Source organism: Petaurus breviceps, unplaced genomic scaffold (assembly GCF_028583685.1).
Source record: "Petaurus breviceps papuanus isolate PSGF00001 unplaced genomic scaffold, PetGlider_PUasm1.0 139, whole genome shotgun sequence".
NCBI lineage: Eukaryota > Metazoa > Chordata > Mammalia > Diprotodontia > Petauridae > Petaurus > Petaurus breviceps.
The window spans coordinates 13,236,360-13,263,250 of record NW_027185697.1 but is presented as its reverse complement, the minus strand read 5'-3'; the positions used below and the strand labels follow the sequence as shown (position 1 = coordinate 13,263,250).

At 42.8% G+C, this 26,891-nt stretch overlaps 1 protein-coding gene across 2 annotated transcripts; it reads right to left on the bottom strand.

Annotated features, from left to right (window-relative positions):
* Positions 1 to 608: 608 nt before the first annotated feature.
* Positions 609 to 19,314, bottom strand: LOC138146191 (C-type lectin domain family 4 member K-like). Of its 2 annotated transcripts, XM_069067904.1 has the most exons (6): positions 19,089 to 19,314; positions 17,448 to 17,534; positions 15,134 to 15,202; positions 14,614 to 14,765; positions 2,307 to 2,422; positions 609 to 1,544 (listed from the first exon to the last, which is right to left on the bottom strand). In XM_069067904.1, the coding sequence occupies exons 1-6, from the start codon at positions 19,150 to 19,152 to the stop codon at positions 1,313 to 1,315; spliced, it is 720 nt and encodes a 239-aa protein (XP_068924005.1). In that variant the 5' UTR covers positions 19,153 to 19,314; the 3' UTR covers positions 609 to 1,312. The 2 variants fall into 2 exon arrangements, with proteins under 2 accessions (XP_068924005.1, XP_068924015.1); XM_069067914.1 differs by lacking the exon at positions 17,448 to 17,534.
* Positions 19,315 to 26,891: the final 7,577 nt, after the last annotated feature.

Here is a 26,891-nt window from a genome sequence, read left to right as displayed (position 1 = left end):
GCCTCCTTCCTTCAAAGATGCCTTCCCTGATTTCCCTAGTGCTTGGCCCCTCCCCCATCCCAATCCGTGTGTGTGTGTGTGTGTGTGTGTGTGTACTCTGTCTTTACTTGTCTGTGAACCTGTGGTCACCCTCATTGAATAAAAGCTCCTTCAGGCAGAATCTGTCTCACTTTGGACATTGCTTTCCCAGTGCCTAGCATGGAGTAAGCACTTGATAAATGGACTTGGAGTTAAATATTCCACAAGGAGTACCTGTTCTCTTTCCCTTCTCCTCCCCTCCCCTCCTCCCCTCCTCTCCCCTCCCTTTCCTCTCCTTTCCTTTCCCTCACACCCAGGGCTCTCAGGGGCAAGGAACAGAGTATCAGTCATGGTGACATCCTGGGTTAGCATCACTGACTGGGCTTCAGACCAGGATGCAGGAGGAACTTCTGCTGAGAGATTGGCATGACCTCACTGATAAAGGGTCAAGAAAAGAGCAGAGGTTGCTTTGATCAATTAACAAAGAGCCCATGAAGGATTGGGCATTTGCAGACCTTTAAGAATCACCTACTCTGTGCTCAGCACAGTGCTACCTCCTGGGCAACATAAAGGCAAAAACTGAAGGGAGCTCACATCCAAACGCTTTTATTAAATTAAAAAAAGGAGGATTTTTCAATCTGTGCAACAGCACAAAGCATATTAAGTATACAAGAACAAGAGAAGGATATTAACTTGTCCTTAGGGATGTCCCAAGACCATGTATATGCAATATCGATATCTATAAATCTACATAGACATATGTGTGTGTGTATATGACCTCAAGAAGTTCATAGTCTTATGGGGGAGACAGCATATAAGTAGCTATGTACAAGCAGGAAACATACAGGAAACACTAAGGTTAATCTCAGAGGGAAGGCATGAAGGTTAAGGAAGACTTCTCGTAGAGTGGGCCTTTAGCTGAGCCTTGAAGGGAGCCAGAGAAGCCAGGACATGGAGAGGAGGAGCTAGAAAAGAGGCATGAGAATGGCCAGTCATCAAAAGTGCTTAAAGTCAAGAGATGGAATGTCATGATGGAGGAAAAAGTCAACCTGTTTTCCAGTGAATGGAGAGTGCCATGTACCATGATATGAATGCAGTAACGTATGATGATCTGGAGAGGATGGTCTATATCTGTCCAATAGGGTGGGGGCATCACTTGGCTCAGTTGATCAGGCCTCTACAAATTGTTCTAGAATCCTTTGGGAAAACTTTAAATTGGAAAAATGAAGCCCAGGAGCTGGTGTGGGTGGCAGGTAGAAGGATATTTGTACAGTTCCTGGTATGTAGGAAGCACTTAATAAGAACTGGCTGATTTGTTGGCTGGTCTATCCACTTTGTTTAAAGTATGGTGGTCAGAAGAGCCCGTGGGCCATGAGCACAGCCTAGGTGATTGACATTTTCTCTTACAAATGAACTTGAAATGTTTCTGGCAGTCCTTATCCATCCATGATTTGTGATTAACCGTCCAGGAAACAACACAATGCTCATTGTGTTCCCAATTATTTGGCTGCCCAGGTGCCCAAAACCTGGAGGAAGAAAGAATAATACAAATTATTTCATTCCCAGGTGTCTACCAAGGATTGACAGGAAACTCCTTTCTCTGTGTTGAGCACCAGCCTCATAGGCTATGGGAGGCCTTCCTTCTAAAACTTCCCCATTCTGGCCCACCCCACAACCAAGGCCCAGGAGGAAACAGGCCTCTAGAGACACTCTCTCTATTGCTCTAAAACAGAGGTGTCAAACCCACAGCCCATGAGCAGCATGTAGCAGCAACTCCCCAGAGTATGGCCAGAACTGTATTAAAATACACTTGGGAATTGTTTGACAAAATAAATAAAAACACAATCAAATATAGATAATGTTAATTTCTGTTTTTCAACATCAAAGGGCTGCCCTAGGGATACATTACTACTTGAGTTTGACACCACTGCTCTAAACCCTTCTAGATACAATCCTAACAGCTCCACATCCCACCCATACTCCCAAGACCCCTCAGAGCCCCTTCACTGCTCCACTAAGGCCAGGGCCCAGGTTTCACCTCCACCTCTGTGCTTGCTGAGATCATAGATCACAGAAAGGGCACATACACATTCATGTGCAGACATTGTGCATGTGCTCACAGAAGGCAGAGACATGCACAGGGTTGGATAATCGGGTAACTGCCTTGCTCTGACTTGGCCTTGGGCTTGGGCTTCCTCTGGGGAGAGGTCCCAGAGTCTCCAGAGTCTACAAGAGTATGTTTGCCAAAGAAAGTCCCAGAAGAGGGAGGGCAGACTGGACTCACTCACATCTTGCTTTGAGTCTCATTGAATGGGCTCCCATCTGTCCAGATCCAGTTGGAGCTCTTCTGGTTAGTGAGTCCGATCCAAAATGTGGCATTAGCATCTTTTTTATAAATAAATTCCTATGGAGTGAGAAGAGAAAGGTTTTAAGGAGGCATATGTCTAAATCTATTCATGAATGTACCCCTTGTGTGCATGTTTTTAAGAGTTCCATTAGAGTAGGCATCCCTGTAGCACATGCCAGAATGAAAGAATGACTTAATCTCATTATAAAAGATGTGCCTCATCCCCAGAAAGCTACCCGTAGAAGCCAGAAGGGGCAATAGAGCCAACCTCACTCTGAAAGAATGATGCCCGGGTATACTTTCTCTATGTGTATCCTAATGTTTTACATGTGTACATACATGTACCTGTATGTGTATATGTATATATTCATATTAATAAATTAATCAATACACATTTATCAAGTTCCTGCCACATGCAAGACACTGTGCTAGAAACTTGACAAAGACAAAAAGAATACAGCCAAAGGGTCTACACTTTTATTGTCTAGATAACTCCCAGATGTGAAAAGTACCTCCACACATGTGGGTCAGCACCTCCTTCAGATCTTACGGAATTGCAAGGTTTCTTGGGGTACTGAAAAGTTAAGTGATTTGCCCAGGGTCTTGAAGATGAAGCTTCGTAACTCCCAGGCCATCTCCGTTTCCACTGTGCCACAACAGAATATTCTAATATAATTCAGGCTTCTTTTAAAGAAAAGACTGCCTCCTTTTCAACTAGAACTACTCCCCACAACCCAGTGCCTAGCACTTCTGGCAAAGAAGTAAGCTCTTAATAAACATCCATTCAAAAAACAAATGTTTGCCTAGGCATATTTATATGTGTAGATGTGCTAGCATAAAATGGTAGATATGTTTTTTTTCTCAGCGTGTGTGTGTGTGTGTGTGTGTGTGTGTGTGTGTGTGAAAACTTGGCTATTTCTCCATGTTTCCTGGAGGCAGAGGGGCTGAGGCTTAGCTCTGCTGCTTGCAGCAGTTTGCAGAGAGGTCTACTTTATGTAAGGTCAAACAGACTCTTGTAAGACAGAGATCCCAGAGAATTTGTGGAGCTGTCCTAGGTACTAGCAAAGCCCAGGACTGAGAGGCAAACCATAGGGTTAGATCCATGGAACTCTGGCCAAAAGGTCCGAGCTCTGTCCTTCCTCCCACTCTGACCCAGAGACATGGAGGAAAAAGGCTGTTTCCCATATAGAGGAGGTCCTTGGGGACTGAGAAGAAGGGGGCTGCATCCTTTGAAGGGCTCACATTCTCTAGCCTAGGAAAAGGCATCTACATGGTTCAGTGGAGAGAATGTCAGCCCTGGAGTCAGGAAGATGAGTCTACATGAATTCAAATCTGTCCTCAGACCCTTACTAGCTGTGTGACCCTGGACAAATCACTGCACCCTGTCTACCTCTATTTCCTCATCTGCCAAATGAGCAGGAGAAGAAATAGCAAAACAATCCAGTATCCTTACTAAGAAAAACCCTAATGGGATCACAAAGAGTCAGACATGTCTGAAAAATTACTGAACAATAAAAGGCTAGGGAAGGGTCATCTGGGAGTGGAAAGGGAAGTAAAGGAGACTGACTGGTCCCCAGAGCAGGGGCTGAGAAGGGGTATATCTGGAAGACCTCATGGGAAAAGTGATAATATCTAACAATTGTTATGCGCATTAAGGTATACAAAGCACTTTACAGACACTATATCGTTATACAAAGATTTACAGACATTATATTCATTCATTAAATCAGGTCTACAGGTAGTATCATTACATTGTACAAATGAGTTAATTATATAGCTCAGAAGAATTAAATGCCTTATCCATTATTAACCTTGCTAGTGTCATATCAAGCATCTGAATCCAAGTTTTCCTGAAACCAAGCACAGCACTATATCTACTATACCACCTGCCTCTGACTCTCATCTAGGTGCACTACCTATGGAAATGAGAGAAAAATACTCCCCCTCACTTTCCTCAGCTGCAAAATGAGATGATCTCTAAGGCCCCTTGAAATTTTGATAGCCTACAATTTTCTGGCCCTTCTGTAATGGCATAGTGGGTCTGAGTCATATGTGTGAACAGATTGGGCAGAAACTGCTGCTGGCTTTGGAGAAGTAAAATTTGATACAGGTCCTTTAGGATACATGGGAAGCTCAGACCTGGAAATCAAGCCCCATCTGGAGCAGGAGGACCTCTCCAAGCTTCCTCAACTCCCTCACAAAGATTCTCAACTGCCCTATGTCAATTGAATAGCAATTTCTATTGGGGCAGACTATGAGGCCTCCAAGCCCTCTCATCCTGTAATATTCTCATATATGTGGCATCATAAGCCCCATGGACAGCTGCCCCCCATCTTGTTGGAAGCCATTCTTGACGCCCCATTTCATGCTGTGGGTATGAGCCTTTGAGCTATTTATCTGTTATCCCTGACTCATTAAAAGAGGTGGTGTGGCACACTGGAAAGAGCACTGGCTTTAGAAATCAGAAGTCTTGGGTTCAGATACCACCTCCAATGCTGTGTAGCTGTGTGACCTTGAGCAATCAATAGAGAAGCATTTATTAAGCACTTATTATGATCAGATGATTTTTATCTGTAAACTTGTGATTCATTGTACAGGTCTCTAGAGACCAAAATGAATCTCTGCCTTCAATGGGCTGACATTCTTTCAATCCAATAGTATTTACTAAGATTCCAGTGCTTAGCAGTGTCCAGTACATAGTAGGTGCTTAATAAATTTTTAGTGATTGACTAGGTGCCTAAGAACCAGTCCCTCACTGGGATATGGCTGTGCAAACACAAAAACATAATTGTCCTATTCTCAAGGAACTTGCATTTATCAGTTTGGAAAAGGGGAAAGATTAAGGCAAAATACAATGAGTTCTATTTTAAACAAGTTGACTTTGAGAAGCACTGAAAATGGTCCATCTAAATCAACTGTTACAGTGAAACAACTAGGATGAAACCCCAAAGTGAGCAGTATCATGAAAACTCAAGGAGTAGAGAGAGTATAGAAGAGAAAGGGATGGACAAAAGTGTTAAGACCTAGAGAGAAGACAAGAATGACGAAGAGAAAGGGCTGCTAGACTTGGCAAGTCATAGACTCGGGCAACTTTGGAGAAAGCAATTGGATGATTAGGTGGACCAGACTAAAGGGGGAGACTAAATAGGGAAAGAGCAGGCAGAAATGTCAACTAAAGACAGCATTTTTCTTTGAGTTTGATGATGAAAGAACCATAGCTAAAGAAATAGTACTACCAATGAAAAGTATTTTTAAGACTGAAGGGAGTAGAGCTAAGATGGTGGAGTAAAAGAAGGAACCTGCTTAAGCTTCCACACCAACCACCTCCAATACCTGTAAAATATGACTCTAAACAAATCTTAGAGCCACAGAACCCACAAAGTGACAGAGAGAAACAAATCTCCCATTGAAAGCAGTCTGGCAACCCTACGGGAAGGGTCTATCACACAGGGCCAGGGGCTGAGCAGTCCGGCATGAGCCATGCTGTCCCAGATCCAGGGCAGCCCAACTAGTGGCACAGACCAGCCAGAGCAGACTTCAGGAGAGTGAATCACTAACAGCTATGGCAGTTTCCAGAATTCTCAACTAATAAACATCAAAAAGAAAGTAAATCAGGGGGCAACTCTGTTAGAACTGGGTAACAGAAGAGCTTGGTCCAGCCCCTACCCCTGGGGTGAAAGGTGGCAGCAGCATGGCAGCTGCTGCCATGTGGCTACCTCTGGAGCTCCTGCTTGAAGATCCTAGAGGGACCAAGAGACCATTCAGAGGGTAATTGCTCTTGCTTTGATCTGCTTGGATCTGGGTCACAGTCTTGGGTGGTGGTCCTGGGGTGTGTGGCCAGTGTGCCAGAGCTTGTGATGGCTGTAGAGAGGGTGTCCTCCTCATAGCTCTGGAAACTGCAAAAACCCCAGCAATTTGGGACGTAGCTCGCTCCACTCTGAAAGCAGAGTTCTACCATGGCAGAGAGCTCAAAAGTCAAGTATGAGCAAGCAGAGGAAGCAAATCAAACCATAGAATCCCTTTTGGGGGACAAAAAGGATCAAGGCATGGAGCTAGAGGAAGACATCAAAGTCAGAACTCCTGCATCAAAAGCCTCCAAGAAAAATATGAACTGTTTACAGGACATGGAGAAGCTCAAGAAGGGTTTAGAAAATTAAATAAGAGAAGTGGAGGAAAAAATTGGAGAGAGAAATGAGAATGATGCAAGAAAATCATGAAAAGATAGTCAATAACTGGCTAAAGGAGAACCAAAAATACACTGAAGAAAATAACACCTTAAAAAATAGACTAGGCAGAACCCACGAAGTGACACAGAGAAGCTAACCTCCCGCTGAGGACAGCCCGGCAGGCCGGCAGAAATTGGCCAGCACAATGCTCTGGGAGCCGAGCCTAGCCCCATGCCAAGGTTTTAGCCCGAGGGAGGGCCTGACCAGCCGCCAGCTGGAGGGACTCCAGATCAGCAGCAGCTGTGGCCGTTTCTAGATATATCAACACATAGATGTGAAGGACAAAGTGAGAGGTCAGTGCAATCTGGACTTTGGGACCCAGTAAGTGGGACTGCATGGCTTTTGTCCCTGAGGTGAGAAGCCACTGAGATCCCAGCACAGCCAACCAGAGCCATGTGGTAGCTTCAGCTCCTGGCCTGCAGGGTGTAGGGGGACCAAGCACTACTCTGAGGGGTAATCACTCTTGCTTTAACTTTCTTGGATCTGGATTGCAGTCTAGAGTAGAGGTCCTGGGGTGTGTATCCAGCTTGTCAGAGCATGTGGAGACTTCAGAGAGGGCACCCATCTAATACCTCCAGCAGCTGAGAAAACCCCAGCATTTGGGACGAAAGCTCCCCTGTCTGGTGGCAGAGTCCTACTGTGGCAAAAAGCCCAGGGGTCAAGTGACTGAGGGGCGACATGACCAGGCAAAGGAAACAAAGTAGACAGAAAATTCCAACAGTAGACTCCTATTTTGGGGACAAAAAGGAGCAAAGAATGGAACAGGAGGAAGACAGTGAAGTCAGAATTCCTGCACCAAAAGCTTCAATGGAAAATATGAGCTGGTTACAGGCCATAGAGGACCTTAAGAAGCAGATAACAGAAGTGGAAGAAAAATTGCGAAGAGAAATGAGAACAATGCAAGAAAATTATGAAATGAGAGTCAACAGCCAGATTGAGGAAAATCATACCTTAAAAAATAGACTAACTCAAATGGCAAAAGAGGCTCAAAAAGGCAATGAGGAGAAGAATGCCTTAAAAAGCCAAATTTGCCAGATGGAAAAAGAATCTCAAAAGCTCACTGAAGAGAATCATTCCTGGAGCAAATGGAAGCTAATGATTTTATGAGAAATCAAGATGCTGTTAAACAGATCCAAACAAATGAAAGAATAGAAGGCAATGTGAATTATCTTATGGGAAAAACCACTGACCTGGAAAATAGATCCAGGAGAGATAATTTAAAAATTGTTGGACTACCTGAAAGCCATGATCAAAGTAAGAACCTAGAAATCATCCTCCAGGAAGTTCTCAAGGAAAACTGCCCTGATGTTTTAGAACCAGAGGGCAAAATAGAGGTTGAAAGAATCCACCAATCAACTCCTGAAAAAAGATCCCAAAAAGAAAACTCTTAGGAATATTATAGCCAGGTTCCAGAATTCCCAGATTAAGGAGAGAATATTACAAGCAGCCAGGAAGAAACAATTTGAATATTGTGGAAACATGATCAAGATAACCCAGGATCTGGCAGCTTCTACACTGAGGGATCGAAGGGCTTGTAATATGATATTCCGGAGGTCAAAGGAGCTGGGATTAAAACCAAGAGTCACCTACCCAGCAAAGCCAAGTATCATGTTTCAGGTGAAAATAGTGTCATTCAATGGAATAGAGGACTTTTAAGCATTCCTGCTGAAAAAACCAGAGTAGAATAGAAAATTTGACATTCAGATACAAGAAGCAAGAGAAGCATGAGAAGGTAAACAGGGAAAAGAAATCATAAGGAACTTATCAAAGTTGAACTATTAACATTCCTACATGGAAAAACAATAATTGTAACAAACTTTTCTCAGTAGTTGAAGGGAATAGAAATATGTATGTCTATATATGAGGGTATATGGGCATATGAATACATATGTGAATGTGTGTATATATGTTTAGAGGTATACATAGATAGAGGGCACAGGACCAATTTAACAGGAAGGGATGATACTTAAAAGGTGAAACTAAGAGGTGAGAGCAATATAATGAGAGGAGATGGGGAGAGATAGAATAGGGTAAACTATCTCATATAGAAGAGGCAAGGGAAAATGGTTACAATGGAGGGGAATAATAGGAAGGCTAAAGGGAATGGGTCAACCTGATTCCCATTGAATTTGGCTTGAGGAGGGAATGAAATACACACTAAATAGGGTAGCTCACCCTACAGGAGAGTAGGGGGGAAAGGGGATGAGAGGGGGGATGATGGAAGGGAGGGGAGGCTGGGGGGGGGGGGAGGGAAGTTGGAAGCACCCACTTTTGAAAAGGGACAAGATCAAAGTAGAGAATAGAATAGGTGGGAGATTGTATAGGAGGGAGGGAAATATAGTCAGTCTTTTGCAATATATCTACTACATTATTGTTTTGCATTAGCCACACATGTACAACTTATACTGAATGGCTTATCTTCCCAGTAAGGGTGGGTGACAAGGGAGGAAGGGAATGAATCTGGAATTCAAAGTTTTAAAATCAAATATTCAAATATATATATATGTGTGTATATATACAAAAAAAGAAAAAAAATAGACTAACTCAAATGGCAAAAGAGGCCCAAAAAGTCAATGAGGAGAAGAATGCCTTAAAAAGCTGAATTGCCCAGATTGAAACGGAATTTCAAAAACTCACTCAATAATTCTTTCAAAATTAGATTAGAGCAATTGGAAGCTAATGAATTTATGAGAAATCAAGAAACTATAAAACAGATCCAAACAAATGAAAAATAGAAGGCAATGTGAAATATCTCATTGGAAAAACTACTGACCTGGAAAATAGATCCAGGAGAGATAATTTTAAAAATCATTGGACTACCTGAAAGCCATGACCAAAAAAAGAGCCTAGAAATAATCCTTCAAGAAATTCTCAAGGAAAATTGCCCTGATATTCGAGAACCAGAGGGCAAAGTAGAAATAGAAAGAATTCAGTGATCACCTCTTGAAAAAGATAGCAAAAATAAAAATCCTAGGAATATCATAGCCAAATTCCAGAGTTCTCAGGTCAAGGAGAAAATATTACAAGCTGTCAGGAAGAAACATTTTGCATATTATGGAAATACAATCAGAATAAGACAAGATCTAGCAGCTTCTACATTAAGGGTTGAAGAGTGTGAATATGATATTCCAGAGGTAAAAGGATCTAGGATTAAAATCAAGAATCACCTACCCAGCAAAACCGAGTATAATGCTTCAGGGGGAAATATGGTCATTCAATGAAATAGAGGACTTTCAAGCATACTTAATGGAAAAACCTGAGCTGACCATAAAATTTTGAATTTCAAACACAAGAAGCAAGAGAAGCATGAGAAGGTAAGCAGAAAAAAGAAATCATAAGGAACTTATTAAAGTTGAACTATTTACATTTCTACATGGAAAAACAATAATTGTAACTCACGAGACTTTTCTCCATATGAGGATAGTTGAAAGGAATATATATATATAGATATAGATATATATACACACACACACATATATACATATATATGTATGTATGTATAGGAGGGTGTATGTGTGTATAAATATGTATGTGAGTGTGTGTATGTGTGTGTGCATAGACAGAGGGCACAGGATCAGCTGAATAGGAGGGGATGATATCTAAAATATAAAATCAAAAGGTGAAAGAGGAACATAATGGGAGAAGGAGAAAGGGAGATACAGAATAGGGTAAATTATCTCATATAAAAGAGGCAAGAGAAAACTGTTACAATGGAGGGGAAGAGCAGGAAGGTGAAAGTGAATGGGTCAAACTTACTATCTTTGTTTGAATTTGACTTAAGGAGGGAATAACATACACATTCAATTGGGTATCTTACCCTACAGGAAAGTAATGGGGAAGGGGATAAGAGGGGGGATGGATGATAGAAGGGAGGGCAGATTGGCGGCGAGGGTAGTTAGAAGCACACACTTTCGAAAAGGGACAGGATCAAAGTACAAAAGAGAGTAAGTGGGAGGTGGGATAGGATGGAAGGAAAAATAGCTAGTCTTTCACAATATAACTACAATGGAAATGTTTTGCGTAACTACACATGTACAACCAATATTAAATTGTTTGTCTTCACAGTGGAGGTGAGTGAGGAGGGAAGAAGGGAAAGAATCTGGAAATCAAAGTTTTAAAAACAAATGTTAAGAAAATGTTTTTTCACATGCAACTGGGAAATAAGATATACAGGCACTGGGGTATAAAAATCCATCTTGCCCTACTAGAAAGCTGTGGGAGAGATGAGAGAAAATATAAGGGAGAGCAGATTGGGGGGAGGTATATTCAATAGGCTCACAAACTGGGGTGGGGGTAGGGGAAAGACAGGGAGAAATTTTGTAACTCAAAATCTTGTGGATATGAATGTTGAAAACTAAAAATAAATAAATAAAAGATCAATTTTAAAAAGAACTAAAGGGAAGGAAATATGGGCATGTTTTTAGACAATAGGGAAAGTATGAGAAGATAAGATTGAATATTAGAGAGCAAAGGGGTTATTGTAAGGACAATCTGTCAGAGCAGTAAGAGACAATAGAACGAAGATTACATGTAGAGAGCTTGGCCACAGTGAAGAGGAAGGCCATCTCTTCATGGGAAACTAGTGTGAAGGAGAATAATACTAAGGGATAGTTATATGTCAAAAATGAAGAAGAGGAGCCTTAGGGGAAAAGCCTTTCATATTCTCAATACATTATCCACTCTCTTTTTGTAAAGGAGAGGGCAAGGATTAGTGTAGAAAGCCAGAAGATAAAAGAGAAAGTTTGGAATACCACTGTGGAGCTTGCAAGGGAGAGTCAGTCAAAAAGTATTTATTAATAACTTTACTATATACCAGGCATTGTGGTAAATACTGTACATACAAGTGAAGGCAAAATCAGTCCCTACCCTCAAGGAACTCACATTCTAATTGAAGAAACAACAAGCTAGCACTTAAGTACAAACAAGACATATACCAGATAATTTGGAGAAATTCTCAGAGGGAAAGGACTAACATTAAGGGAGACTTGCAGAAAGTGGGCTTTTAACTGAAACTTGAGCAAAGTCTGGGAAGCCAGGAGGTGAGACAAGAACATTTCAGGAATGGGGAAAGGCAAGGAAAATGTATAGAATCAGGACAAAGGAGTTTTTGTGGAAGGAACATTAAGGAGTTCTGTGGCACAGAAATGTTGAGCACATGAAGGATAGTAAAGTATGAGAAGACAAAGTATGAAGGAGCTAAATTTTGAAGGACTTTAGAAATCAAATAGAAATTTTCATATTTTATCTGGAAGTAATTGGGAGCCCCTAGAGTTTCTTGTGGTGAGGTGGGGCTACGTGATCAGAGTTACACATTAGTAGGATCCCTTCGGTGACTGAGTGAAGAATGGAGTGAAGTGAGGAAAGACTGGAGGCAGGGAAATTAACTAGCAAGCTAATGAAATAGTCCAGGGGTGATGTGGGAAAAAAGCCTTTATGAGGAAGTTGACAGTGTCAGAGGAGAAGGGAGATGTGGCAAAAGGGTGAATACATTGGATGTATGGGATGAGAGGGAGTGGAAAGCCAAGGATCATTCTTGGGTTGTGAGCCTGGGTGATTGAGAGTATGGTGGTGTTCTTGTCAGTAACAGAGAAAGTTTGAAAGTAGAGAGAGTTTTGGAGAAAAGATGAACTCAGTTATGGATATGTTGGGATTAAGATGCTCATGGGACATCCAGTTCAAGACAGTTGAAGATGTGAGACAAGGTCAGAAGAGAGGTTATGATTGGCTAATTAGAACTGAAAACCATCAGCATCAAGATGACAATAAAATTTACAAGAGCTCATGAGCTCATTAAATGAAATCAAGAAAGAAGAGGGCTTTAAACAAATCCTGGGACAAACTAAGTTAGAAGATGAGAACAGAATGAAGATGAAGCAAAAGACATTGTTCAGACAGGAAGAAAGAGAATGAGAAGATTCAAGCAACGTCAGGAAACCCTTGGGAGAAAAGAGTGTTCATTGGAAAAGTGGAAAAGCCAAAGACTTTAGAGATATCAACAAGAGTGAGAATGATAAAAGGCCATTGGATTTGGCAACTAAGAGGTCGTTGGGACCTTTGGAGAGAGCAGTTCCAGATGAATGAGAGAATGAAGATTAGTTATACAGTGGGAATGATAGAGGGGACATTCTGCTGCAGAAGATGGAATGGAATAGGATTGATAATAATAGTAATAATAGCATTTGACTCATAGGGTCTACTATGTGTCAGTCATTGTGATAAGTACTTTATAAATATTATGTTATTTGATCCTCCCAACAACCCTAGTAGACAAGTATAGTTTTTATTCATATTTTACAGTTGAGGAAAGTGAGACACAAGTTGTGACTTGTCCAGTGACACACAACTAGTAAGAGTTGGAGGCTGGATTGGAACTCAGATATTCCTGACCACAGGCCTGATGGTCTATCCACTGTGCCACCGGGAAGCCCAGTGCACAAAAAGGGGGTTTACTCTTCACGTGAGAGAGCAAATCAGTTAAAGGAGAATAAAAATATTTCCTTGGTACAGTGAAGAGTCCTTTGGCATCAAGTAGTATAAATATAGTGAACCCAGTCAGCAAAGGCAAATTCCTTGCCCTAGCACTGTTCAAGAGCTTATGAGTAAGAGTTGAGGATGTGGGTGGTGGAGGTCATCCAGGCTTGGGGATTGGGAAGGCACAAGGAGCAGTATGGGAGAGGACAAGGGATTCTCAAGTAGCCAAAGATGTAAAATTGAACTCAATATATAGTTGAACTCATAGGAAAAGGAAGCATATAAAGCCAGAGCAGTGGGGAGAGATTCATGAAATCAGATACCTAGAGCTTAAAAGGAGCTAAGAGATTATTGAGCCCAATCCTATCATTTTACACATGAGGAAACTAATGTATAAAAATGAAGAAACTGAGGCACAAAAAGTTTATTGACTTATTCATTGGTAATAGCCTGGGAGAACTTCATCTGAGAATGAAGAGAAAGAGCCTTCTAGTAAGGATGAAGAATAGGATCAAGAGAATGAAAGCACAAGAGGTAATTGTTGGACAGAGACATTTCAGTGTTCCTGGCCATGGAAGAGAACACTTCAGTATGAGCATGAGATCTATGTGGTGACTAATGTGCTGTAAGTCCCTTCCCCCTTTGGGCTTCAGTTTCCTTATTTGTCAAATAAAGAGTTTAAATGACGTGTTTTCTGCAGTCTTCTTGAACTCTAAATCTGATCTGCCCATGTCCTTTTCCTATCACCTGCCTCTTCCAATGAATGTCATCAGTGCAATATGATATAGTCTGCTTAAAACCAGCACTGGCCTTTTGTAGGTCATAATTCTCTTTCTTGATAGAGGTGGTGGTCCATGGCTTACAGTGATAGAGCATCACTGAGAGAATGTGCCCCCTCCCCCAGATATGGCAAAGTAAACACTCAAAAAAGAAGACCCAATGACAGAATGTTAAAACATGCTCCAAATTGTTGATTGTGGTCCTCCAGTTACACATCATTATAAACTTCTGGATGCATACCCCCAGTCTCTTCCATGTGTGCAGGATGGGCTTCCCATTAGCCAGGACCCCATTGCATACCTTTGGGCAACTATGGTATATGGGTGCTGATTCTCTCCTTTGGGAGTTGAGCAGAACCAAGTAAATCCCTCTTCCTCTAACAGCCTTTTAAATATTTTCAGGAAGCCTGCACGTCCCCCAAATCTTCTCCAGGTCAAACATTTCCATTTCCTATAACCAATTCTTATCTGCCATGGACTCCAAGTCCCTCACATTTCTGTTCATGGCCCAGCTTACCAATGCCCTTTTTGTGCTCAGAATTGAAATCAATACTCCACAAACAGTCCAAATAGCACAGAGGACAGTGGGACAGAACCACCTTCCTAGCCATGAATGACTCATCTCTCTTTGTGTTATAAATAAGCTTAATTGTGTGTGAGACTGTCTGGGTTCCTCGTAGACTTTTAGAGAAGTAAAGTGAGCTGCCCATGGACACCCAATTGAATGAGATCTCTACCTCCCACTTTTAGGGCCGCCAAGGAAAGTACCGACCTGTTCATCCAGAGAGGTCACTGAGGTCAGGTGGGAGCCCCTTGACACACAGGACTTCTCAGCATCATTCCAGGACATGCTGCCACAGGAAAAGTAGTAGAGATTTCCACCATGGAAAACACTATGCCTTTTGATACTGTGACAAATGGTTTCTTGGGAAGAAAGAGGAGTAAAAATGAGTAGAGGGAGAAACCAGAGCTGAGCAGGGTTCAGCTCTATCTCTTGACCCTGAAGGATCAGTGTGAGCAAGAGTTAGACTATTGCTGTCTGAACAGAAGTCTACTTAGGTCAAGGTGTATCCAAGGGGGAGACCATTTGTTGGGTTAGGGATGAGGTCCTTTTTCTCCTTCCCTTTTTCTGAAGTAGCCAGGAAGAGGGACAGTGAAGAACCTAGCAGAGGAGAAGCAGGATGCCTGCACCTTGGATACCTCTCCATGCAAGATGGAAGCTTAAATGATGAAGGGACTAGATAGGAGATGGGGGTCAGAGCAAAGGGTGTGGGGGAGGGGAGGGCACTCACGGTTTTGCTGTTTCAGAGTTGCATTGGAGACCTTGGCCTTCTCAAGTTGCTCATTTTTCCCTTGAAGATCTAGAATCACAGGGTCATGGCATTAGGAAGAGGGAAGCCTCATGGAGAGGCTTTTTCCAACTCAGTAAGCATTGAGAAGCCCCTGGAGTAGAGATTTGGGAACTGACTGACATCCTGGAGCTTTCATTTGGGTCCTAAGAATGATTTGAAGATTTTTGACTAAAATGGTAAATTGAATTAATCTCCTAAGTTCTTCAAAAGACACAAACTTTAAGAGACAGAGGCAAAGGAACAAGGAGGATTCCAGGAATGGAATGACCAAGAAGTGGTGTCAGAGAGACAAGGTATAAAAAGAGAATGAAAAAATAGGGTTAAGTTGGAGCCCAGTAGGTAGACATCAAGGAGGGCCATTGAGGCATTGTGTATCAGAAGCCTTAGGCTAAAGGTACTTGTACCGATCTTTGTAAGGACTAAAGGAAGTTTCCAGAAAAGGTCTTCTCTTCCCCCAACTTCCACTCCCAGTGCCTGTCCCTTAACAGACACTGGAACATGCTCCTCCCATTTCTCTACCTCTGTTTCTGGCAACCTGAGCTTTTCCTCAGTCATAGAGAGGACAGAGTCTAGCTAGAGATAACCGTTCATTTAAATTAAGGAAGAGATGCTGTCAACAGGGAATCACAACTTCATGAAACTTACATGAAAACTAGGTTTATTAAAAGAGAAAAGAACATCCATGTGGAACCCAAAAAGTTCACAATCCATACAGAAGTTTGCCTATTTATAACTGTAGGATAAAGAAAGGAGGAAAAAAAACAAATCTCCACCTAAAAGGGCATGGCATGAGAAAGGGGAAGATTCAGTGAAGGTAAGAAAAGGAAAGAACCCCTCCTGAAGGGGGCGATCAAGATAGCAGCAAAAAGTGCACTCTTTTCCCTTGGCACTTGCTAGACTGTGAAGATGGGAATGATCTGCTTCTCTACAAGGGTCCCAGCTGCACAAGCAGTTTCCCAGTCTGACTGGCACCTGTCCTGCCTCCCAAGGACATACAGGAAGTCCAGTTTGGGATGCAAGCAGCAAGTTATATCACTTTGAGGGGAGGGGGAAGTGAGTTCTTAGTCGCTGACATATTCAGGGCTTCCTGCATACGCTGGGTCCAATGGTGTGAGGTAACTCAAAAGGACAAGTTCAGAGGATCCCTGAATTTTCTTCAATACAAACCTCTCTCTAAAAGGTCATAATGTTTTTAACTGGAGGCTCTGAGCTATTTTATATATACTAATAACCTTTTATGCAATTTAAACTCCAAAAAGTATCATGAGAGAGACCATGACATCATTTCCAGATTTAAAAGACCGAGAGAATTGTTGTAAGAGTACTCTGTTGGCTGCTTGAAAACTGAGAGACAAAGCAATAGAAAGGAGAAAGCAGTATAAACTGTTAGCCTGACAACTATACCCTTCAAATGAGGACCTGTAACCACGCGTTTTACTCTCTATTGGGAGAAAAGCATATATAAACAGATAAGAGAAACAGCATGACACAGGAGAAAAATGGAAAGATGGAATCAGAGGGCCTGGGTTCCAATTCTGTGAGGCTGGTGGGTTTTAGAGGCAGCATTTGAAGACAGATCTTTCTGAAGGCAGACTCTCCCTGCTCTGCCACACTGCCTCTCCAGGCTGGGGTTTCTGACATCCTATGGGATCCTTGGACTGTTGGTCAGTTCCCAGGTCCTGTTCAGCCAAACTGACCTTCCTGTTGTCCCTCTCACATCACTTGGCATTTCCCATCTCAATGACTTTGTATGGGCCATCCTCTGTGCCTGGAATGTAGACCCTCTTCGCAGAATCCTTAGCTCCTTCAAAGATTCAACTCAAGGGCTATCATATCCTACAGGGGGCCTTTTATGATTCCTCCTCCCAGACTTGGGGCTTCCACACACAATTCAAAGTTACTTTGTGTATGTTTGGGGTACATTAATAAGTACATGTTTCTCCTGATGAAATGTCAGCCCCTTGAGGGTAAGGATTCTCAGTTTTTAACTTTGTATACACCATGCCTGGCATTATTCCTGGCACAAAGTAGATATTTAATAAGGGACTGATCTATTAAAATTCCATATGCATCTGGTTTTTTCATCTCAGGAAAATGAGCAGAGGTATTGTCTGTGGAGCCCCAATCATACACCACCCCCACATTTCTCCAGACTCTGCTCCCTACCAGGACTTGCTCTGGTGTTCTCTCTGAGCAGAGAAAGAAGTTTAAGGTTTAGAGCCCTGAAGACCATGGTGCTAGGGTGAGAACTTACACAGAATGACCACAGCTTTAAGGGCTGCAGCCAGAACAAGAAGCAAGACTACCAGGGCAGCTTGAATAATTCTTTGCTTCCTGATGACTGGAAAAGGGAAAGAGAAAAAAAGAGTCATTAGCAGGGTCAGGGGGCTGTGGCTTCCAAAGACAGATCCCACTCAGCATCTCCATCACCTGGATGTCCTGACGATGACATCATAACTTTAGGTCTCAAAGAGACAAAATAAACCAGCCTCATTTGGCTGATGTGGATACTGAGCCCCAGATACGTGAAGCATCTTGGCCAAAGTCAAAGAGACAACAAGGGTCATAGATGAGATTTGGACCCAGGTCTCTGAGTCCAAATCTAAAGCTCTTTCCACTTCCTCACAGTATTCCTAACATAGGCCCAGGATAAGGTCTTCTCAGAAGTTATTCATCTAATGAGATAAAGTATAATGCTTGGCAAACCTTAAATGCAACATAAATGTAACTACTATTATGATTATATTTCATTTCCTCTTTATATTGGTATCTAATCTGTGCATGAGACAACAGTCACCTGCAGCCCTTCCATCAGTCTATCTATATCCTTTCCTTCTGTTCTCAAGGTTAAATCCATGCGGCATTCAAGGCCTATTGCAATCTATCACCACCCTCATTTTCTGGTCATCCCAAATTACTTCCCTCAGTGCATCCTATTATCCAAATTAAGTTGACCATTCTTTGCCCCCACCCTAACTCCTTTCCTGTATCCATAGGGCAGTCTCCTGTCTCACTGCCTTCACTTAGGATTTTCTTATGCCCCAAATCACCTCTTTTTCCATTGTTGCCCATTGAAGTTCTGGCCATCTTGAGAGGCCAGTTCAAACCCTATGGCCAGTTCTGTCAGCTGATCTTTCAATGACATGGACTCAAGACCGTTAAGCACCTTGGATGCCCTTCTCTGGACACTCTCTACCTTATTAGTGACCTTCCTACATTGTGGTGCTTAGTACTAAATAGTGTCTTACTGAGGGAGAGGAGGTGAAAGGTGGTGGCATGTGGGATAGAGGAAGGGCAGGGAGACTAGTGAACCTCTTCATGACAAATTGCTAGACTTTAGTCTGCATTGTCCCCTTGTATTCCTCCTTACCTCTGGCTCCTGAATCAGACTTCATTCACCATTGATTGATGGTGTCACTGATGAGGGACCCAAACGTCAACCTTGATGTAACTTAGTATAGAGCCCTGAACTTGGAGTTTGAGCCAAGTCAGGTCAACAAACATTTATTAAGTGCCTACTGTGTGTCAGGCACTGAGATAATTGCTGGCAATACTAAGAAAGACAGGAGTCCCTGCCGTCAAGGAGCTCATATTATAATAGAGGAGACAAGGTGCAAAAAAATTCTCTATATAAATGCCAGAGACAGGGCAAATTGTAGAACCACTTTGTTCTGGATTCTAACCCAACCACTTACTAGCTGTGTGCCTCTGGAAAAGTCAATTAACCTCTCTGGGCCTCACTTTCTTCATCTGTAAAATGAGAGGTTTAGATGGCCCTATGGAGACAGCCCTTTGCAGATCTAAATCTCTGATTCTGGTTTTCTGGAGACTAATCCTCTCCACCCTCCAACCCAAGGACCCCAGTTGAGTCTCCAGCTCTACCCCAATACCTTACCCTTTTCAGCCTTAGGCAGCATGTTTCCTGGGGTCATATCTTCAGAGATTCTCCCTCTCTCCATCTTGTCTTCTCCTCTGGAGCAGCCCGTTCAGTAGAAGCTCTTTCCAACTCTAGGTCCTGTCTGGGAAAGCAGAGCCCTTCATATCATCTGAGAAATGATAGAGGAAGTAATAACTTCAGACATTGGGCTCAATGACTTCATCTCTCTGAGAACCATCATGGTGAGTGGATGGCAGGCAGCACCAGGGAGTTAGCTATTGTCATCATCCCTCTTCCTCTTTCTTTGAATTAGAGGCTATTATTCCTCTCTGCTGGCTTTGGTGACTGCAGTCACCTCAGTACTTTGGTAAGAAGGAAAAGAGAGCAAAGATGACAATTGGATGGGCAGTGTAGAAAGAACACTGCCCGTGGAGTCAGGAGATCTGGGGAAGTCTGGGTTTTGCTACATGTATGCTGTGTGGCCATAGTTAAATAATTTGAGATTTCTGAGTTTCAGCCTCCTCATTGGAAAATCTTAAAACTGCCATAGATATGTGACATTATTATTTTTGGTCATTCAAAATACACAAGTGACCAACCTAATTCTTTAAGGCACTCACTCACTCCCCTTGTCTTTTACACTACAGGCTGAAGGGTTTTCATCAAGAACATGGTCAGGCCATACTAATACCCTAGGAGGGTAATTTTTGTAGTGACTAAGGGAAAGAGGATTAAATTTGCATTCTGAGGACTTTATTTCAAATCCCAATTCTACCATTTACTTTGTGACCTTGGGTAAGTCCCTAGTCCTCCCTAGGTCTCAGTTTCCTCATTTGTAAAAAGAGGAGGTTGGACGAGATAAAACCTAAGTGTCCCCTCAGAGGCCTCTTAATTCTAAATCTACAGTCCTGTGAGGAATGATTTTTGGTGAGAAAAGACAAGAGGCTGAGAGGTGTGGAAAATCAATTAGGAATTTACTATAGTAGTCCTTGGAAGAAGAGGAGGGAGGATAACCTAAAGTGGGAGCCAAGTGAATTCAGAGAAGGTAAGAGTTGTGAAAACTGCTTTGGAGGCAGCAATGAGAAGCCTGGAGAATCGATTGGGAAATGGGGAGGAGTGTGGGGAAAAGGGAAGAAGGGATAATGAGCAGGATGGGACCCAGATGACAGGAAGAATGATGGTCATGACCACTTCCTGACTCTCTTCCTTCCCACCACGCAGAAGAGTCTCCTCTTTTCAAGTTCACTCTTACAATTTTTTACCTCCACAGATAATGGTGCTACTATCTGTTGGCCCACAGCTCATCTTTCCTTCTTTCTCCTGGAGTGCAGCACCTGACTCACCAAATTCCTCTTCTTCCCAACTCCTAGTCTCAAACAGTAGGGGCCTTCACCAAGCATGTTGGTATTCACTTAAGTCCCTGCCCTCCCATTTCCTCAATCTACTCAAATGTTATGAGCTTCTCCTCTGCTCCTCAGACACAGAGCACTCACCATTGTTCACAAATATTGTACTTCCTTCATCAGAAACTCCAATATGGCTTTATCTGATCATGACTTCCTCTTATTCCATATCTCTCCATGCCCCGCCCCTTGATTAGATCAAGGGTTGAATAAGTAGAAGGATTTAACTTGATAAGAAGAAGGACCCCCTCTCTCTGAGAGCCTTGAGCAAAGGAGGAAAGAATGGGTGAAAATATAGAGTTTGTAGGCGGGGAGATCTCAGAGCAGATGGCTTTATGGTTAATTCAATAACAGCCGATAAATCAATCATTAATCATTAAGCATTTACTCTGTCCCAGCCACTGTAGTAAGCAATTGGATACGAAGAAAAAGCAGCCGCTGCCCTCAAGGAGGTTCTACTCTAATGTTCTCGGTAAAGTAGCCCAGGAGATGATCTGCTGGGGGAAGTTGGTGAGGGGGGACCATGGCGCTGGAGGAAAGAGGAGAAGGTCTGGAACAGCTAGTGCAGGAACCAAGCTAGAACCATGGGATCATAGATCCACGGCTGGAAGGAACTTTGGAAGCCTTTTAGTTCAAGTCCCTGGACAAGTTCCTTGCCCAAGGCCAAACAAGGATGACTCAATCAGAGTTGATCTTAGAAGAATGAAAGGAAGGTCCTGCTACAGTGAGGGTCCTTGTGAAATGAGTTAACTTAGCTTTACTGTGAACCCAGGAATCACAGTCTAACTTTTAGTGACTGAAGATTAGTGAGGAGACACAACCAAGGTTTGGCCAGAATGAACCTTGTAGGGAGGTGGGGCCTCCTCAACTTGAACATATCTTTCTCTGATATGTTGGCAAAAGAGCCAGTCAAGCAGAAAGAACTACTCTGTAATACCCACTATTTGCATTCCCTCAGGGTTCAAAAGCTTACAGCTTAGCTACCTCACAGCTACCTGAGGTAGTCATGCGATGTGTTATTATGCTTATTTTACAGATAAGGAAACTGAGGCCTGGAGTAGGAAAGTGACATTATGTAATCACAGGTTTTGAGAGTGGGGAGGAATCTCCGTGGTTCTATACTCCAAAAAGTCCAATGCCCATGGTCACATAACTAGGAAGCGTCATAGCTGGGAATTCAAGTCAGGTTTCTTGATCCCAAACCCAAGCACTCAATGGGCATCACTTGATGGAAAGACTACTGACCTAGGAATCAGGGACTTGAGGACTTGTCCCAGCTCTGCCATTATACTTCCGTATGCCATCACTTCAGTTATCCCCCTCCACTCTGCCTTCAGTGGGCTTTAGGTACCTTGTCAGTAAAATGAGAAAGCTATATTAAACAGTTCTTAAGACTGTGACCCTGTCCCTCATTACCCAGACCCTGAGCCAAACAAGCTTTTTCCTGACATCAGGCTTAAATTTCCTTCTTTGCACCTTCCTCCCATTGCTCCTGGTTCAACCTTCATGGGCCCAAGTGAATACATGTAATTCTTCTTAAAGTGACAGTCCTTCAAGTGCATAAAGACAGCAGTTATGTTCCCCTGGAGTCTTCTCCAGCCTAACCATGATCATGTCATTTGGCTGATCCTCATACATTAGGGACTCAAGGCCCTTCATTAACCTAGTCACCCTCTTTTGGACAATCTTCTACTTACCAATGTTCTTCTCAAATCTGGGCACCTAGAACCAAGCACAAGTATCTAGACAAGAACAGATAAGGGTAGAGAACAATGCTACTATCTCCTCCCATTGCTGGAAGCTCTGTCCTGTGTTAATGCCACCCAATTCACACGCAAGTCAAGATACCACAAGACATGACGTCATTGGTCCTCTTCAGGAATGAAGAAGGAACAAGGACAATAATAACACCAAAAATCCCATTGCATGCTTGGTTACCATGTACACTGCTGACTCATACTGAGCTTGTAAAATGTCTTAAAATCCAAATCTTTTCAGGATTGCTATGTAACAATGGCGGCCCTATCTTATTCTTATAACAATTTATTTTTGTACCCAAGTGCAAAGCTTTTACATTTCTCTCTAATGAACTGCATTTTATTAGATTGAATAAGGGGTGGCCAGGTGGCTCAGCAAGTAAGAGCACCGGCTCCAGTGTCGGGATGACCTGGAAATTGAATCCCGGGCTCAGACACTCAGCACCACACTCAGAAATAACTGGCTGTGTAACCTTGAGCAAGTTACTTAACCCCAATTGCTTAAAAAAAAAAGATTGAATCAAGCACTCTAGTCTGTCTAGATCCTTTGGGATCCCAACTTTGCCCACAGAGGGGTCCATCCCCAACCCAACTTTGTGTCATTTGCCATTTTGATGAGGATGCCAGCTATGCCTTTATTTAGGTCATTGATAGAAATATTTAGCAGAAGAGTTAAGTACTCATTCCTGGGGTGCTCCAGTAAAAACCTCCTACCATACTGACATTGAACAACTGTTAACAACCATTCATTGACTCTGACCATCCTACCATTCTACTGAAATATGTTTTTGTTCTATATCTATTGACCAAAGAAGAGTCTAACTGGACCTAAAAAAGTCATGACTGCATTTTCAGAGTAATAAAATTTTCATCCTAATCCATTGTTTTGAAAATCATTCCGAGTGATGAAGGATATCATGGGTACTGGAGGAGGAAGTGCCTGCATAAATGAAACCAAAAATCCTGAAAGTACTGGGTGACATGACATTATAGAGTCCAAGGTTTGGAGTCTGGCTCACTCAACTTTGAATCCTGCTTCTGATGCTCATCATCCATAGTCTTGAAAAAGTCATTTCAACTCTCTGGGTCTCAGTTTCCATATCTATGAAATGAGGAGATGGGACTGGATGGCTTCAAAGGACCATTCCAGCTGCAAATCTGTGATCTCGTGGTCATTCTTAGTAGAAGGAAAATTAGAAACATAATTTTTATTAGGAAGAGTATTTAAAACACAAATGAACACCCTTAAAATTATCCCCAAGAGACCCCAAGTGTGCACCCATCAAGGTCACAGCCTACACATTCCATCCCAGATATTAGTCCAGAGTTTGGAAATGTATGATTTCTTCAGTGAGATTGGGTAGGCTAGTGAAATTCCTTTTGTCTCCCTCTTCCCAGTCTTACATCACAGGATAAAGTCATTCTCAGGCCAGAAGAAAAAGTGAAATGGTTCTATTTTTTCAATCTCAGGAGAAATATCACATCATTTTACCTCCAGTTGTATGTACCATGAGAAAACCACACCAAAGAGGGAATTTATCTGGACATGTGGGAAGTAAGAATAGTTGTCAGGTTATCTTCCTCCTCCTATTCCCCATTGGCTTCTAGAGGAACCTCAGGGTGCAGACAGGTAAGACTTGAATGTGAGGTCAGGAGAGGATGGGGGGGCCTGGAGGCTTGTCCTTTGTCTCTTAAGAGCGTAGCAGGCACATGGACTGACAGATGACGAAAGGCCAACTCAGTGTATTATGCTGAGGAATAGACTTCTTGGCTGAACTATTGCAAACATTTCCTAATTAACATCCCTACCTCCTGCCTCTGACCTATCCATGCAGCTCCCAGATTCATATTACTAAAACAGATCTCATCCTGTAACTTCTCTGACCAAGAACCTTCTGTAGCTCTCCATTGCCTTTAGCGGACAATATAGGTGCTTCTGTTTAGCACTTAAAGCTCTTCATAGATGAAATAGAATGAAGACTGATCACAAAATTCCATAAGATTGTAAGCAGTGGGCTCACAGATTTAAAGCTGGAAGGGACCTTAAGAGACCCTAGTTCATTTTGCAGTTGAGAAAGCTGAAGCCTGGAGAAGTTAAAAGACTTCTAAACAGGTCGTGAGTGAGAGAAGCATCATTCCAATGCAGGTTTTCAGACTGCAGATTCATTCTGGTTTTCTACTCTGTTGAGCTGATTCATGCCCAGTGCTCCAGCAAACTGGCTACTTCCTTTGCCTTCTCTACAGCTTTCCATTCCCTGCCTCCTCTGCTGTGCCCTGGGATGCTCCCTTTCCACATCTCTGCCTCTTGGATACCCTGAGGTATCCAAGCTTCAATGCAAGAGCCACCTTCCTTCAAAGATGCCTTCCCTAATTTCCCTAGTGCTTGGCCTCTCCCCCATCCCAATCTTGTGTGTGTGTGTGTGTGTGTGTGTGTGTGTGTGTGTGTGTGTGTGTGTGTGAATAAAAGCTTCTTCAGGCAGAATCTGTCTCACTTTGGACATTGCTTTCCCAGTGCCTAGCATGGAGTAAGCACTTGATAAATGGACTTGGAGTTAAATATTCCACAAGGAGTGCCTGTTCTCTTTCCCTTCTCCTCCCCTCCCCTCTTCTCCCCTCCCTTTCCTCTCCCTTCCTTTCCCCCACACCCAGGGCTCTCAGGGGCAAGGAACAGAGTATCAGTCATGGTGACATCCTGGGTTAGCATCACTGGCATCCCAGGGGGTCCAGCTCTCCAGCTCTGACTGGGCTTCAGATCAGGATGCAGGAGGAACTTCTGCTGAGAGATTGGCATGACCTCACTGATAAAGGGCCAAGAAAAAAGCAGAGGTTGCTTTGATCAATTAACAAAGAGCCCATGAAGGATTGGGCATTTGCAGTTCATTCACTCAGCAGACCTTTAAGAATCACCTACTCTGTGCTCAGCACAGTGCTACCTCTTGGGCAACGTAAAGGCAAAAACTGAAGGGAGCTCACATCCAAATGCTTTTATTAAATTAAGAAAAGCAGTATTTTTCGATCTGTGCAACAGCACAAAGCATATTAAGTATACGAGAACAAGAGAAGGATATTAACTTGTCCTTAGGGATGTCCCAAGATCACGTATATGCAATATCGATATCTATAAATCTACATAGACATATGTGTGTGTGTATATGACCTCGAGAAGTTCATAGTCTTATGGGGGAGACAACATATAAGTAGCTATGTACAAGCAGGAAACATACAGGAAACACTAGAGATAATCTCAGAGGGAAGGCATGAAGGTTAAGGAAGACTAGGGAAGACTTCTCGTAGAGTGGGCCTTTAGCTGAGCCTTGAAGGGAGCCAGAGAAGCCAGGACATGGAGAGGAGGAGCTAGAAAAGAGGCATGAGAATGGCCAGTCATCAAAAGTGCTTAAAGTCAAGAGATGGAATGTCATGATGGAGGAACAAGTCAACCTATTTTCCAGTGAATGGAGAGTGCCATGTACCATGATATGAATGCAGTAACGTATGATGATCTGGAGAGGATGGTCTATATCTGTCCAATAGGGTGGGGGCATCACTTGGCTCTTTGGATCTCTAAGGATCAGGTCTCTACAAATTGTTCTGGGCTCATTTGGAAAAACTTTAAGTTGGAAAAAATGAAGCCCAGGAGCTGGTGTGGGTAGGTAGAAAGATGTTTGTATAGTGCCTGGCATGTAGGAAGCACTTAATAAGATCTGACTGATTTGTTGACTGGTTTATCCACCTTGTTTAAAGTATGGTGGTCAGAAGAGCCCATGGGCCATGAGCACAGCTTAGATGATTCACATTTTCTCTTACAAATGAACTTGAAATGTTTCTGGCAGTCCTTATCCTTCCATGATTTTTGATTAACCGTCCAGGAAACAACACAATGCTCATTTTGTTCCCTATTATTTGGCTGCCCTGGTGCCCAAAACCTGGAGGGAAAAAGAATAATACAAATTATTTCATTCCCAGGCATCTACCAAGGATAGACAGGAAACTCCTTTCTCTGTGTTGATCACCAGCCTCATAGGCTCTGGGAGGCCTTCCTTTTAAAAGTTCCCCATTCTGGCCCAACCCACAACCAGGGCCCAGGAGGAAACAGGCCTCTAGAGACACTCTCTCTATTGCTCTAAAACAAAGGTGTCAAACCCACAGCCCATGAGCAGCATGTAGCAGCAACTCCCAAGAGTATGGCCAGAACCAGATTAAAACATAGTTGGGAATTGTTTGACAAAGTAAATAAAATACAGACAAATATAGATAATGTCAATTTGTGCTTTTCAATGTCAAATGGGTACATTACTACTTGAGTTTGACACCGCTGCTCTAAACCCTTCTAGATACAATCCTAAGAACTCCACATTGCACCCACACTCCCAAGACCCCTCAGAAGCCCTATACTGCTTCACTAAAGCTAGGGCCCAAACTTTACTCTCACCTCTGTCCTTTCTAAGATCATAGATCACAGAAAGGGCACATACACATTCAAGTATAGAAATTGTGCATGTGCTCACAGAAGGCAGAGACATGCACAGAACTGGACACTAGGGTAACTGCCTTACTCTGACTTGGCTGTAGGCTTGGGCTTCCTCTAGGGAGAGGTCCCAGAGTCTCCAAAGTCTTCAAGAGGCTGTTTGCCAAAGGAAGGCCCAGAAGAGGGAGGGCAGACT